A 15,306-nucleotide genomic window follows, 5' to 3' on the forward strand; every position below is an offset into this window, starting at 1 on the left:
CCCCGGGGGAGCGCCGGGGGCGCGGGGCGGGCCCCGAGGGCTGCGCTGCGGCCGCCGTGGTTCCGCGGGCGCGGGGCCGGCCCCGAGGGCCGAGCGGACACCCCCGCCCTCCTCCGCGAGCCTCGGCGGGGTGGAGGGCGCCGAGCGCCCGCCCTGGAGCGGGGCTCCGACCCGGACCGTGGTGGGGCGCACGGCCTGCCCCTCCTCCCCGGCCACACCTCGCTCTTTGGACGGAGGAGGCTGAGGTTTCAAGCAGTCGCCCCCTCGCGAGGATCGAAGCGCCAGGGGCAGGCATTTGTGGGCCGGTTCTCCGAGCAGCCGGAAGGACGGGGCGTCGCGCGCCGTCTGGGTTCTTGACAGCCTGCCCCTGACTCACGGAGGGACAGCGTCTGAGAGCGGAGGGGGTGTGGGCGCATCCTCAGGCAGAGGAGGGGGCAGGGACGGATACCAAGCCAGCGCCTGCGGTAACCCCGGGGGCTGACCTCCCCCCACCCCGGCGTTATGCCCCGCGTGGAGCGTTCGGGACGATCACGAGGAACCGACCTGGCATGGGCTCCAATGAGGGGGTAGGGAAACGGGACCAGAAAGGTCGCGGGCTGGGCGGAAGGAGGCTGGAGTCGCTGAGGCCCTCAGGTGAGGACCGGTGCCATAGGACCGGGCGCTCCTCGCCAAGCTCCTGGCTCAAGGGTACGGAAAGGGTAGCAGGGCACCCCTTTTAACTAAAAGCCCTGCTTCGGGGCTTTCCCCTGCCCTCTGGCCTTCCCCCACCCTGCCCCTGGGAGGAAGCTGGGAGAGCGCTCTTCCTGCCGCACCTGCTGCCCCGGGAGGGACCTCAGCCTGTCTGCGCTCCGCAGGGGCAGGCCCCGCGTGCGGCTCACCTGGAGAGGGCGGATTTACGCCCACGCCCGGTGCAGGTAACCCTTGCCGCCTCCTTGAGCAGGGTGTGGGGATGAGACCGGAGGGGTTCGCTGTTCTGCCTGTATTGCTCCGGTTATGGCAGCATCTCCCCACTAGCTCTGGGGAGCTCTCGGTGATCCGACTGCCCAGGCCACCTCTCCTGGGACTTCAGGACCCTGTGGGCTGTGGGCATTCTCCATCCTAGCCGGGACTCAAGGGCTGCCTCTGTGCCTAATCGCGTGGGGTCTTCGGCAGCCCATGCCCATTTTGACATGGAAGATGGCGGGGGTTGTGTTGGTTTCTCCTTTACAGGGCTCATAGCCAAGGGTCTCAGTCTGGCTTTTGCACCCATCTTACTCCAAACCTGCAGACCCAGAAGAGGGCAGCCATGTTTAGACTCTGCAGTTGCCTACTGGAAGGCCTGGGATCTGACTCAGGCCTAAGCCTTCTTTGGGCAGGAGGGAGTGTCTGGGGACGGATGCTGAGCTTGGTCTTGCTGGGTGGCGGCTTCTATGGCGGGTGATCACGCCTTCTCTTGACCCTGGTGGCCTGGCTGCTGTGCAAAGCCTTTATGACCCCACTCCATCTCAAGGGACTGACGCTTCCTTACACGGAGACCAGAGTAATTTCAAAACCTTTCTCTGACTTAAAGGTCAGGCCGGGACAGAGAGCTTCATCCGTCCTCGGCCCCTTCTTGGTCCCTGAAGGCACGGGGCAGGGGAATGAGTCTCTGGTCTCCTTTTCAGACCACCCTTGGCCAGCTTCAGGCAGGCCTGGCCGTGTGGGGTCTTCTCGGTAACCTGCCTATCCTCGAATCCACCTTCCTATGGTCAGAATTGCCGGCTGCTGGCCAACATCGCCCTCCATTCTAGGATCAAAGCTTCTTGGGAGTGTCAGTAAACACACAGGTGTTGTGAGGAGGCTTGAGACAGGGAACGCTCCAGAGGATGGGGTGCTGCAGAGACTCGTGAGTTTTCTCTCTGTGCCCTCCTGCCCTCAGCCCACAGTCAGCCCAGTGAGTCAGGTTTCTTCGCTGTTCCATCGGGCCACTTTCATTTCCCTTAGGTCAGGGTGGAGGCTGGCGAAGAAAGAGGAACTGAGCCACTGTCTTCTTAACTTGGGGGCAGGGCTGGAGCCTGTGACCGAAGCTGGCATCACTGTTCATGGGTCACTGACATCGGACTGTAGAGGGACGCTGGGCTAGCCTGGATGTGGCACGCAGCACCCACAACTCAAAAGATAGATGCTGTATGGGATTGCAGGGAAACTGAGGCTCCTTGCGGAAAATCCCAGATAGGCCTGGTGATTTTGTTCCCTTCACCTGCTGAATGAGACACTGCTTTCTAAGGCACTGTGGCACCGTCGACTCCCCCTTTTCTGTCTCTGACCTCCCCAGGCCAAGAGTTCAAGATCAAGAGCATGGGCAAGGGAGGGACAGAACTTCCCAGGAGTGAAGATGCTGAGGTGTGGCTCTCCTGGTCCCTGGGGGGCTGTTGGCCACCAGCCCTTGAAGGCAGGAGTAGAAGAAGGCCAGGCATAGGGCTCGGAAGGCTGCGAGCAGGACGGAAATGACCTCCCAGGAACCACTTCAGGGAGATAGTTCAACTTTACTGGGGGAGAACAAAGGCTTTAGGGTCCCTGGGGAGTGGATGGGGTGGGTCCCAGGATAGCTGTACATGATTGGTTGGAACTAGACACTTCAAGGATGCTTGATTTGCCTTAGGCAGCACGGTCCTATCATATGAACGGAAACCTAATTATCCTATAGGCCCTGGGAGGGGAGAGCTAGCAGAGAGCTGTGCCAAAGGCCATCTATCAGATGTGGTTAGGGGTATCCATGCTTAAAGACCCTCTCCAGATGCAGTCAGGAGAGAGCAGGAGGCCTGCTGGGGAGAGGGGCCTCCCTCAGACAGCAGGGTCCTTCCAATGCCTGTGTCATCCTGAGCTTTGAGAAATCTGTCGTCTATAGCCATCTCTAGGATCTGGTAACTTACCACGGCCTGATTGGTGCTGACTCTAGCAGTGGTGGAAATCTGTCACCGGAGAAACTATATGACGCAAGGGGCAAGCATCCAGTAAAACGAACATGACCAGAGGGCTAGGAGCTAGGAAAACAAGGGATTTTGAATCATCTCGGTAGCAAGTATGTACAGAGCTTTTTGAGGGCATTAACATTGGTCCTAACATTTTATACATTTACATAAAACTAACATTCTTTCCCCAGTACCAAGCAAGCCCCTGTGGTTAGCAGTTATTAAGGCCTGTGTTCTTTTGTTTTGGAGCATAACCCCAGTAAGAGAGTTCATTAGTCGCTGGAGGGATTCGGGGCTCATTCCTAGATGCCTGGTTGTTTGTTCCGGAGGTCTCTGGTCTGGTGTGTGTGGAGGATTGGCAGCTGTCCTGGCTGTGGTCCTGGCTGTGGTCCTGGCAGGGGGGAATGAATACCTCTCTGTCTGGCTTGTGGTAGTTTCCTCTTCCTCCTAAAGACAGACCTGTGAAATGATCACAGGCGGGTACACCCTGGCAGATGGTGTCTCTGCGAGAGGTTATTTTCTCTCTACACCAGAGGAAGAAAAGGAGGTAATTAGTACAGGTTAAGCTGGTAACGGTCTGGTTGACAGCACATCCGTTGGCTTAGGCCTAGAAGCGAGTTAGGGGGTAGGATAGACCTTTGACTGAAGGGCGGGGTGGCTGGCAGGTGGGGACCGGTGAAGTATTCTGTGGTCCTGGGGTAGAGAGGGTGGCACTAACCAGCACCACTGTCAGCAAAGGTCTACTGTAGAGGCTCAGAGGAAGCCGAGGCCTCAGGTGGGGGCGAAGAGAGCAAGGCAGCATTTTCCCGAGTGTTTGTGGGCAGTGCGGGGAGCAGGGGCAGGTGCTAGGGGAGTCTCCTTCCTGGTCCAGCATCCTTTGTCATTTGTCCCACCTGCCTGGAGTATCTGAGGAATGGCACACGCGTTAGTTATGTGACCTGTGTAAGAGGATTGTCTGTGTGTCTTGGTAACCTTTTAGACATTGACTGCACAAGGCAGGGAAGCTTAGAGATTCGGTCCTTGATGCTAACTTTGCTTTCATGAAGGAATACATCAGTTTGGAGATTGTTAACTAGCAGGATGTTCTTGGTGGTTTTTTGTTTTTCCTGTAAGGCAGCATCATGATGAGTTAGCACAGGCTTAGCTCCTGGTAGGAGCTGTGGAGAGATACAGAGGCCTTGGTAATAAGAACAGCCTTAGAATGGCAGAGAAGGCTTGTCACGTGACTTAGAAGAGTCTGAACTGTACGGTATTAAGGCGTCTCTCCTTTTCCCACTGTGGTACAGTTAAATTTTATTAGTTATTTTTACCCTTGTTCTTTCACAGAAAGTGTAGCTTGTGAAGGAGTTAACTCATTTCTGTTTGTCTTAAGGTTGTTGATCATCAATTTGTAGTAGCTTTTATAAGATAAGGGTTTTGGGTTTTACCCCTGTTAGGTTCGAGGGCAGCTGAGTCAGTTTTTGGCAATGTCCAGAGACTGTTCTCCATATTTAAAGCGTTTGGAATTAGGCTGAGCTGCAGCTGCAAAGCTCTGGGCCAGAGAGGAGGCCTGGTGAGAGGCAGTCCCAATATCATGGGTAGCTGCAATCCGCTTGTCATAACGTTCACGCTTTAGTCCCCAGCATGCCTGCCTGTCTTCCGGGGTCATCCTATTCCAGATAGGATTGTTTCAGAGCATGGCTTCAGAGCAGGGTCTGTTATCTTTCTGTCTAGACTGGCTTGTATCCTTAGTATAAAATCCAGGAGGGTCTTCATTGGGTTTTTGTTTTAGGAGGGCCAGTGGAGAGGCCTGTCTAGGTCCTGTGGCTGAGGGAGTTAGAGCGTCCCAGTCCTGGAGAGCAAGAAGCGGGTCTGTTCCAGTGACTCTCAGATACAAGAGCTGCCAGTCCCTGTGACTATGAAGCTGTCCTAGGCTGTGGGGGGTGAAGTGGGCGGCTGTGCCAGAGGCAGCTGCAGCAGCATGAGTGGCGAAGGGCTTATCTGAGGGCTTTTGGGAGCCTTGGCCTTGCTTCTCCGTTTTTGGCCCTCTGTGGCCAGTGGGGAGCCAGCGTCTTTGTTCGCTATAGCCAGTAAAGACTTGTAAGTGGGGGAGACGGGGCCTGAGAGAGGAAGGGTGATGTGGGCTGTGGAGTAGCTTTGTCTAATTAAGTCAGTGGTTTCTTCTAAAGCGGCTAAATCAGCTACTGGACAGTTCTCAGGGTCTTCCTCCTCATTTGAGTCCCGTCCTTCCTCTTCCTTGCTTTTCCTCCGATGGGTCATTTTGAGGCTCAGGGTTTTTTCTCATGCACTGCCTAATACAGCCTCACTGGAGGAAAGAAGAGAGGCCAGGGCTGGCCTTCCTGGGCTTCTCTTTTACCAGCCAGATAAGTGACACAGGTCCAAACATTTGGGTCTGAGATATCTGCTGACAAGAATCACTCAGATAATGAGGTGTGAATTAGAGCACCTCATTCCAGAATTCTAAGCCTTCCTCTTGGGAGATTTTAAGCCCTCTAGATTTAAATAAAGCTTTGAGGGAACGAATTTGGAGAACTCTCTGATACTGAGTTTCTCATAATTAGGAAAGAAAGAGAGGCCTTGACGTTTCCAAGGCAAGTTTAACTTTCCTGGGGCAATCCGCTCGGGGACTGAGAAGCCTGTCAAGTGAAGAAAGGACTGGAAGGTCAAGCAAAGGCTTTCCCTACCGCGGGGCGGGGGTGGGGTGCACAATGCGACCAGTCCTCTCAGGATGGCTTTTAGGGGGTGTTCACCGTCCTAGTGCAGTCAGGAGCCCCATGCTGGGCGCCAGCTGTGGCTCTCCTGTCCCTGGGGACTGTTGGCCACCAGCCCACAAAGCAGGAGGAGCAGAAGGTACAGCGCTCTGAAGGCCACAAGCACAACAGAACAGCCTTCAGGAACCACTTCAGGGAGATAGTTCAGCTTTATTGGGGGAGAACAAAGGCTTTAGAGGCCCTGGGGAGTGGGTGGGTGGGGGGTCCCAGGATAGCTGTACGTGATTGGTTGGAACTAGACACTTCAAGGATGCTTGATTTGCATCAGGCAGCACGGTCCTATCATATGAACAAGAACACAGTACCCAATTATCCTATAGGCCCTGGGAGGGGAGAGCTAGCAGAGAGCTGTACCAAAGGCCATCTATCAGATGTGCTTAGGGGCATCCATGCTTAAAGACCCTCTCCAGATGCGGTCAGGAGAGAGCAGGAGGCCTGCTGGGGAGAGGGGCTGCAACCTCAAACCGCAGGGCCTCCAACAGGGAAGGGGCAGCTCTAGGCTGCTCTTAGTTTCAGGTTCTGTCAAGAGGAGGGTGCCAGAGCTTCATGAGTCCTGTGGACCTATGTAGAGAAATGTTAATTAAGAACATGACTGTTCTGGCAGGAGATCACATCCAAAGACCTTCTAGGTCTGTGTGATCTGGCTGGAATACAAACACGCCTTTAATCCAGGAGACAGAGGCAAGCAGGTCTGAGTTCAAGGCCAGGCTGGTATAGAGCAAGTTTCAGGTCAAGAAACGCTTAGATCCAGGCGTGGAGGTACAGGCCTCTAATCCCAAACAAAGAAGGTAAAGATAGTTTGTGGGAGGAAGCACCTGTGTTTGAAAGTGATGTCTGATTGAGTGGCAGAAATGGTGACTAATCAGAGAAAGATTTGACAGGGTAGGATATGCCCAGCTCTCAGGAGAAGAGAGAGGAAAGGGAAGCTAGTTAAGGGGCAATGCAGAGAGAGAGGACAGTTTTACCAGTAATAGAGAGACAGGTTGCAGAGAGAGAATTCAGGTGAAGATTGAAGGAGCCAGAGAATGAGAAGGATCCAGGAGATTAGAGCAGATTGCTGGAGTTAGTCTGAGGCCAAGCAGAGCAATTCAGGGGCTAAGAGAAAAGCCAGATTGAAAAAGTCATCTGGGAGAGGGGTGTGAGCCAGAAGAGCTGAGCTGAACCAGCAAGAAAGGGTGAGTTCTTTCAGCAGTGAGTCTCAGAGGCTGAAGACATTGTAGGGCTGGGTTAGATGGTACAGAGGCCAGAAGCTTCCGGGACTCGGCCTAGGCTAGCAGAAGGAGGAAGTAAGTCTCCAGACAACAATTGAAACAGGAGAGTAAAAGTTATTTTTACAGAACTAACTGGAGTGAGACAGAGACTGGCTGGGGGGCTTACCTCCTCCACTGGGAAGCTGTTAGGCTGTGGCCTGCACTTCCTGCCACCGTGGGCGTGGCACACACAGGTCTGCAGCAGCACAGACTTCCCAAGCTCTGAATGGATTTGAGAGGAGCAGGAACCAAAATCGAGGACATTGATGGCTTCAGGGTGGTCCATCTAAGCTGGGTACCTGGTGTCATTTGAGTGGATTGCTGGTATTTCTATCAAGAGGTCAAGGGGGAAGAAAGCTTCACCAGCGGGAGAGCTGAGGAGAAACAGAGCGACACACGGTCTCAGCCACAAAGTGGCAGAAGAGGCCTGGGTGTCGGGTGTGTGCTCGCCCCAGCCCCACTCACAGGCGCTGCTCCTGTCTAAGTCAGAGGCCTGCGGGGAAGGGTAGCTCAGGGAAAGGAAGAGGAGTCAGCTGCAGAGGGACAGGCTGAGCAGGACAGACAGACAAGGCATGCTGGGATAGCCAGCCCCGAGAAGTGCCTGTCAGCTCAGCGCCATGCAAGGGAGCCAGCTTTGACTCCACAGTGCTCGGTGGCCTGGCCTGGGACGGTTCTCTTGGGAACTGACGTCACCTCAGGAATGAGTGGTCTGTTGAAGGAAGGTGCCCACAGCACCCGTTCGCACAGAAATCTCCCGCCCCCTGACAGGAATCACAGGCTGAGCGAGCCGTGACAAGAGTTGGAAAGCAGCCGGCCTCAGACGCCTCCCCTCGTCGTCAGTTTGCAGAGGCCCACCGTGCTGTCTCCCGCAGAGCCTTTGCCATGAACCAGCCGGCCCCAGCCATGCCCCCCCCACCCCGGCGCGTGAGGCTGAAGCCCTGGTTGGTGGCCCAGGTGAACAGCTGCCAGTACCCGGGGCTCCAGTGGGTCAACGGGGAAAGGAAGCTCTTCTACATACCCTGGCGCCACGCCACAAGGCACGGCCCTGGCCAGGATGGAGACAACACCATCTTCAAGGTAAGAGGGCACTGCTGGACCTCTGGGGCAGCCCTCAGCCCCTGGCGTGGGCCACCCTGCTGTCTGTAGTGCTCAGGGCATCGTACCTAGACTCGGGTGCAGGATCACTGTCTCTTATCTGTAGCCTGCAGCAGGGTGGGGACAGCAGGGCTGGGGGGGGGCGGTCCTGTAGCTCCTTGTAGCACGCCTTGCTCCTGACTTACTGTTACACGGAACTACATGCCTAGTGCACGCATGCGCTAAGTGAAGTCACCAGCTCATCTTTTGAACACAAAATCTTTTAGTTTTGGTCTGGGTTTAGAGTCAGGGTCTCACTAGATAACGCCCAGCTGGCCAGACTGCCTTATGGAGTCAGGCGGCTTGCTCTGTCAACTTCCTGCCTCAGCCTCCCAAGTGCTGAGATCATAACGTGCACCGCCATGTCCAACAACCCCTGACCCTGGACAGGCCCAACCTGTAGCTGTAATGTTTCAGGTTGCTGTATAGGTATACGGTAGGCAGAGCTGGAATCGAGTCACGTCTGTTTAGATGTTTTGAGATAGGGTTGCTGTACCTTGGCTGGCCTGGAACTCACTATGTAGGTTAGAACTGCCAGGGATGGAGGCCATCCTTGCTCAAGCTGCGACACAGCCCTCTCCCATGCTTTATTTATTTATTATTTTATATTTCTTCAAGTATTCTTGCATTGCCCAGGCTGGCATCAAACTTGCTATGTAGCTGATTCTGGCCTTGAACTCCTGATCCTCTGCCCTATCTCCAAAGGGCTTGGACATCCAACCTACACATATGCCTTGGTTTTTCTCATTTATTTGTTATTTGTGGGGAGTGTGCAGGGACCATAGTATGTGTGTGGAGGCCAGAAGACAACTTGCAAGACTTGATTCTCTCCTTCTACAGTGTGGATTCCGGGGATCAAGGTCAGGTTGTCAGACATGCTGGCAGGTGCCTTTCTGGGTAGAGCCATTTTGCTGGTCCAGACATACTAATTTTTTTTAATTATTTAATTTTTATTTTATGTGCATTAGTGTGAAGATATCAGATCCCTTGGAATTGGCATTACAGACAGCTGTGAGCTGCCATGTGGTTGTTGGGAATTGAACCTGGGTCCTTTGAAAGAGCAGACAGCGCTCTTAACCACTGAGCCATCTCTCCAATCCCGTATACTGACTTTTAACCTGCATCTTTTCACCCAACATCAGAGTTAGGTTTCTAACATCCATCTGCATCACTCTTCATGACCATTGACCAGCCCACTGGAAGAATTTGGTAAAACTCAGTTACCCAGTTCCAGTTTAAATTTGTTACACCGAACAGATGCTGACTGAAAAGACTTTGAAATAATATTTTTAAAGACTTTATGCTTTATCCTTACCACAGTTTGTGTGGATATCTCTATATTCTATGTGAATTCTATCAAAATTAAGCCATTAGTTTTAAAGAGAAGAAAAGCTTATAATCCTGGCACCACCAGATTGCCGTCAATTGGGAGTGAGGGTCCGTGTTCTCGGGTTCCTTTGCCGTGGTAGTGCTTGCCCTCCCAGCAGCGGTGAGACGCGCAGAGAATTCATCGAGTTTGTTTGAGCCTTGAGGGCTGGCCAAGGCCTGGTCATTTCCACCCAACACAGACAAGGCCTTCAGCTTGTCAAGGTTTAGCCTGGTGGCCAAGGTCTCCGCAGTGACTCGGCTGGGACGAGGGACTTGCTGGGGCCTCGGTGAGAGCTACGGTGCCCTGTGCTCCGCAGTCCTCTGTTCCTCCCACAGGCCTGGGCTAAAGAGACGGGCAAGTACACGGAGGGGGTGGACGAGGCCGACCCAGCCAAGTGGAAGGCCAACCTGCGCTGCGCCCTTAACAAAAGCCGCGACTTCCGCCTGTTCTACGACGGACCCCGAGACATGCCGCCCCAGCCCTACAAGATCTACGAGGTCTGCTCCAGCGGGCCTGCTCCCGCAGGTATGACGCCGGCCCGTGTGACCGTCTGTGGCGTCTGGGCGAAAAGAAGCCCGAGGACCTTCCCGCGCGTTCTGGGCTCTGGGCTTCAGGGGAGGCCCTGGTGCTGCTTGGCTCTGGCTCCTGTGCCATGGAACCCCGGAGTCTGGGCAACCTCTGGCCACCCCGGCTCCTGTTTCGTCACTGACTTCCTGCCTTGCTCTCTCTCCCTGGACATGCAGAGTCCCAGCCCACTGATGAATGCATTCTGGGAGAAGAGGAAGAGGAGGAAGAGGAAGAGGTGTGTGGGGCTGAACCACCAAGGGGCTCAAGGGAAGGGGCTGTTCTCACCAAGCTTCTGCAGCCAGCTCTGGCGGGGCTGGCCCTGGGGCGGCTCTGCTGCCCTGTCCTGCTTTAGGATCCAGCCTCAACTTCCTCTGCACCCCAGCGTTCTCTACAGCCCTCAAAGGGGTTGCCCTCTGATTCTGAGGGAGAACAGTGTCCACCTTGCCCCTCCTAGGGCATTGTTGCTACATGGTGTGTTATGTGGCTGGGCTTGTGTGTGTGTGTGTGGGGGGGTGTACCACTGCCTGCAGAACGCACCCTTGGAAAGAGGGGCATCCCCACGGCCCCCGAGGATGGCAGACCTGGGGCCAGCCGTGGGGTCTGGCCTCCACTGAGCTGAAGCTGGGGGTTGCCTCAGCATCCGACCAACTTAATAACCTGTCCATCCTCCTTTGCCCCTGTCTTCCTCTTCAGCTCCAGAGAATGTTACCAGGCCTGAGCATCACAGGTGGGGCTGGGAGTTGGTGTGCTGGGGCGGGCTGTCTAGTCTAAGCAGTGACAGGCACCCTAGGTGCTTGGGAGGGCACTGAGAGAGGCTGGGGAGGCAAGCCTTGGAGTCAGGCCTGTTAGTCACTGTCAGTCAGTCCCTAACAGCTGTGCTCACCTACCCTCTGCAGAACCTGTGCTGCCCGGACCTCCCCTAGCACCCTATTCCTTACCCGAGGAAGACATCAAGTGGCCACCCGCTCTCCAGCCATCGGTAGGGCTGGGCCCCCCCGCCCCAGATCCCAATCTCGCGGTCCCTCCCTGTGGAAATCCTGCTGGCTTCAGGCCGCTTCTTCCTGCCGACCTGGAGCCTGGACCTCTGGCCCCCAGCCTGGCCCCTACAGAACAACTCTTGCCTGACCTGCTGACCAGTCCGCACATGCTGCCTTGTAAGGACTTTGGTGGGCCATTCGGGCTGGCCGGGCAGAGCAGCAGCGGGGCTGGAGCAGGGTGGGCGAGGAAGGAGGAAGGCAAGGAAAACAGGCTGATTGGTCAGTCTTCCTGGGTCAGGGGTACACCGAGGAGGCTGGCTGCCTAAGAAGAGCCGTGGGGCTCACAGCCAAGGTCACCCGATTCTCTGCTCCGCAGTGACTGACTTAGAGATCAAGTTCCAGTACCGGGGGCGCCCGCCCCGCGCTCTCACCATCAGCAACCCACAAGGCTGTAGGCTCTTCTACAGCCAGCTGGAGGCTACCCAGGAGCAAGTGGAGCTCTTCGGGCCCGTGAGCCTGGAGCAGGTGCGCTTCCCTAGCCCAGAGGAGATCCCCAGCGAGAAGCAGCGCTTCTATACCAACCAGCTGCTGGATGTCCTGGACCGTGGGCTCATCCTCCAGCTGCAGGGCCAGGACCTGTACGCCATCCGTCTGTGCCAGTGTAAGGTGTTCTGGAGTGGGCCCTGCGCCATAGCCAATGGCTCATGCCCCAACCCCATCCAGAGGGAAGTCAAGACCAAGCTCTTTAGCCTAGAGCAGTTTCTCAATGGTGAGGTCCATTCCGTGCTGCCCCGGCCGTCCCTCACTCAGGGTGGGGTTCTAACCTCTAACTGGAGGCCTTAATTTTGATGCAGAACTCATCCTGTTCCAGAAGGGCCAGACCAACAGCCCGCCTCCTTTTGAGATCTTCTTTTGCTTTGGAGAAGAGTGGCCTGACCTCAAGCCCCGAGAGAAGAAGCTCATCACCGTGCAGGTGCGCCCTAGCCACCTCTGCTGTAGCCTGGCTATCGGCGGCATGGGGCTGGGCCCTCGGTCCAGGGGAGAGGTGCAGCCCTCCAGGCCAGGATGACTTGGTTGCCAGGGCTGGAGGGGATGGCCAGCATCGACCTCTGGGTGTCTTTACGCCCACCTGGGCTGAACGGCTCGGCCACACTTTTCCATGTCCCCCTGCTCCAGGTGGTACCTGTCGCAGCCCGGTTGCTGCTGGAGATGTTCGCAGGGGAGCTTTCTTGGTCTGCAGACAGCATCCGCCTGCAGATCTCGAACCCGGATCTCAAAGACCACATGGTGCAGCAGTTCAAGGAGCTGCATCACATCTGGCAGTCCCAGCAGCGGCTGCAGCCCATGGCCCAGGTCCCTCCTGTGGCCGGCCTTGATGCTGGCCAGGGGCCCTGGCCCATGCACCCAGCTGGCATGCAGTAACGAGGTTACAGACGGTGGCCTGCAGCAGCTCTGTACACCGTTATGGCTCTGTAGTGGCCCCAGCAGACCCCACTGGCTGTGGGGCTCAGAGTCTTCTGGAAGCAGTCAGGACACAGAAGAGAGGCCTGAGGTCACGTTCTCCCCAACATTCCTCACTTTGAGCAGTCTTCTGGTGATCAATCTGCCTGGCTCTCAAGAAATGCAGCCAGAGGCCCAGTGGGAGGCAGGGACCACCACCACCTGGAACCTTCGATCCAGTTTCCCCTCTCCCCCAGGGCCAACTTTTATGGTTGCCCCAATTCCTTTAGCAAAAAGCACCAAAGAGGGTTGTGGGCCTTTTGCAGAGACTGGGCCTGATGTGGGGAGTCCCTGGTTTGAGTCTTTCCCATTATTGCCTGACGAGGCTGTCACCAGACACACCGGACTGGCAGCTGCCCCTTCAGAGGCTAAGAAGCTGGGGTAGAAAGCAGACTTTAATATATTTTTGGATTAATAAATGCTAAAGTTGACTGTTTCCAGTGCCAGTAGCTTCTGTGTCCTGTCTCTTCAGACTGTTCAGTTGCCGCTGGCCTTGCTCCTGTAGGGGTGCCCTGGCCCAGGGGTCCTGCCAGTCAGTGGGCCTTCAGACACCTGGAGGGCTTTGCTTTCAAGGAAGAGGCAGACCGAGACAGATGTGGACATTTGACTGTGTGCTAAGAACTGTCCATACCTTCCAGAAGAGTAAAAAAGGAGTAATAATTGGTATTCTAGCCACACCTCAGGCCATCCAAATCTGGGATTTTTTTTTTTTTTTTCTTGAGATTAGACTGGCCTTAAACTTGTATTGGCCAAAGCTGGCTTTGAACTCCTGATCTGTTCTTGCCCCTGCCTCCTGAATGCCGGGACAACCGTGTAGCTCAGTGGTATAGTGCTTGCCTGTAACACAGGAAGCGCAGTGTGGTTCAATGCCAGCCCTGAACAGCCAGCCTACAGGAGTGGAACAAATTAAAAAACAAGCCTTATCCTTCTGCATGTGCTACTAATATTAAGGTATTACATGCAAAATGATGGCTCCTCACTGGAATCTGGCTCATAGGAATCATTCTCTAGTTCGAACAATTGTTTTATTTTTTTTTTTTGCGTGGGCGGGGTGGAGAACACAACATCTATTATGCTGGCTGAACCCAAGCTTCCTTGGTAGCCCAGGGTGACTTTGAGTGCAGATCCACCTGCCTCCACCTCCAGCGATGGTGTGCACCACCGTGCCTGCCTGGCTTATCTTCTTTTTACGTGGAAGACTTTGAACACTTGTGAAGATAGAAAAACGTTATGAAAACCCCTGTATCAGTTTTAAAATTGTCAATTCCCATTCAGGCTCCCTATAATTATTTTGAAGTAAATACAGAAATAGTATTTCATGTAAAAATATTTAGCATATATTCTCCTAATTTTTTTTCACCTGGGGGATGCACTTAAGGATGTTATCTACCACTGAGCTAAATTCCTTGCTATTAAATTATTTTTCCTTTAAAGAAATGTTTTTAATTAAACATCCAGTTTATAGGGCTAGAGAGATCCCCCAACCTATTATAAAAACAACCAACCAAAAAAGGTGAGGCACAAAGTTGTGCTGTCACTGGGAGGCAGAGCTCACTGGCCAGCCAGCCTAGCTAATCAACAAAGCCCAGGTTCTATGAAGAATTAGGGAGACTGTCCACACACGCATTCACACCAACACACGTTCAGTAGTCACATGCAGTCTAGTGCTCATAAATTTAAGGAGAAATTTCATTCTCTAATGACGAAGCAGCATTGTTCCCGATTATAACTGTTGGATGACACATTTTGTATGTTGCTGAAGTCCAGAGGCTTGATGAAATTCAGGTTTTGGTTCTGAGTACTGATTAATGGGTATTTGAGTTTCCACCATTGGTTAGTTAAATAACACAATGAGGGCCAGAGAAATGGCTCCGCCAGCACACGTGCTTGCCATCAAGCCTAAGGACCCGAGTTCAATCCCAGGAGCCTACACGGTAAAACCACCTACCACCTTGCCCTCTGACCTCCACACGTGCACTGTGGCACACACTCCCCACCTCACATAATAAACACACGTAATAAAAGAATGCAACAAAAAGCCACGTCTGCACACACTCGGCTCTTTACGTTTGTGGGTGCCGGTAAAATGGCATGGATATTCAGGACTGTCTTGCCAAGAATATACTCTGAAATGTGACTTTTGTTAACCTGACCGGTGAAAAACCACCTCCCCTCTATTCCCTGCTATCTGCAAGGACGGCCAGGCTCTCCCGTGGCTATGGAACGGCAGTGGTGAGCAGCTGGGTGAGTAAAAGCACCGTGTGCAGGCCTGACCCGAGTTTGCTCATCAGACACAACACATGAAGTTAAAAAATCAACAAATGCAGAGGCAGGGGGATCTCTCTGAGTTCAGGACCAGCATGGTCTACAGAATGAGTCCCAGGACAGTCAGGGCTACACAGAGACACCCTGTCTCAAAAAACTAAAACAAAACCAAAAAAGGTAAAGCAAAGCAAACAACCAAACCCAAGCAACCCCAGCAAGGCTGGAGTAGTAAGCTCGGTTCTAGGGTTAGAACCCAGCTCTGTCGACAGCGCCAGGCATGGAACGCACTCCCAGCACTTTGGGAGGATGAGGCCAGAGGATTAGGGCAAAGCCACTCCAAGGCTACTGGGACCCTGTCTCAAAACAGAAACCTTCGCTCCCTCTAATACTTCATTTTCAGTCTGTGGAGGAGTTGCTACATTCTTGCGCTTCTCAACATTCTCCAGCCAAAGAAGCACATTATCAACTCCTTATTCTTACTTTGTTTGGCTTTTCTTTCTTCTTCTTCTTCTTCTTCTTCTTCTTCTTCTTCTTCTTCTTCTT

General features: G+C 54.1%; 1 protein-coding gene across 2 annotated transcripts; it reads left to right on the top strand.

Annotated features, from left to right (window-relative positions):
* The first annotated feature begins 91 nt into the window (after positions 1 to 91).
* Irf5 (interferon regulatory factor 5) lies at positions 92 to 12,930 on the top strand. Of its 2 annotated transcripts, none has more exons than XM_055608215.1 (9): positions 92 to 566; positions 7,720 to 8,028; positions 9,790 to 9,979; positions 10,198 to 10,256; positions 10,715 to 10,748; positions 10,918 to 11,175; positions 11,375 to 11,767; positions 11,853 to 11,971; positions 12,175 to 12,930. In XM_055608215.1, exons 1-9 carry the CDS (start codon positions 549 to 551, stop codon positions 12,418 to 12,420), a joined length of 1,626 nt encoding a protein of 541 aa, XP_055464190.1. In that variant the 5' UTR covers positions 92 to 548; the 3' UTR covers positions 12,421 to 12,930. The 2 variants fall into 2 exon arrangements, with proteins under 2 accessions (XP_055464190.1, XP_055464191.1); XM_055608216.1 differs by lacking the exon at positions 92 to 566 and adding an exon at positions 742 to 914.
* Positions 12,931 to 15,306: the final 2,376 nt, after the last annotated feature.

Source organism: Psammomys obesus, unplaced genomic scaffold (genome assembly GCF_907164565.1).
Source record: "Psammomys obesus unplaced genomic scaffold, mPsaObe1.curated_primary_1811, whole genome shotgun sequence".
Taxonomy (NCBI): Eukaryota; Metazoa; Chordata; class Mammalia; order Rodentia; family Muridae; genus Psammomys; species Psammomys obesus.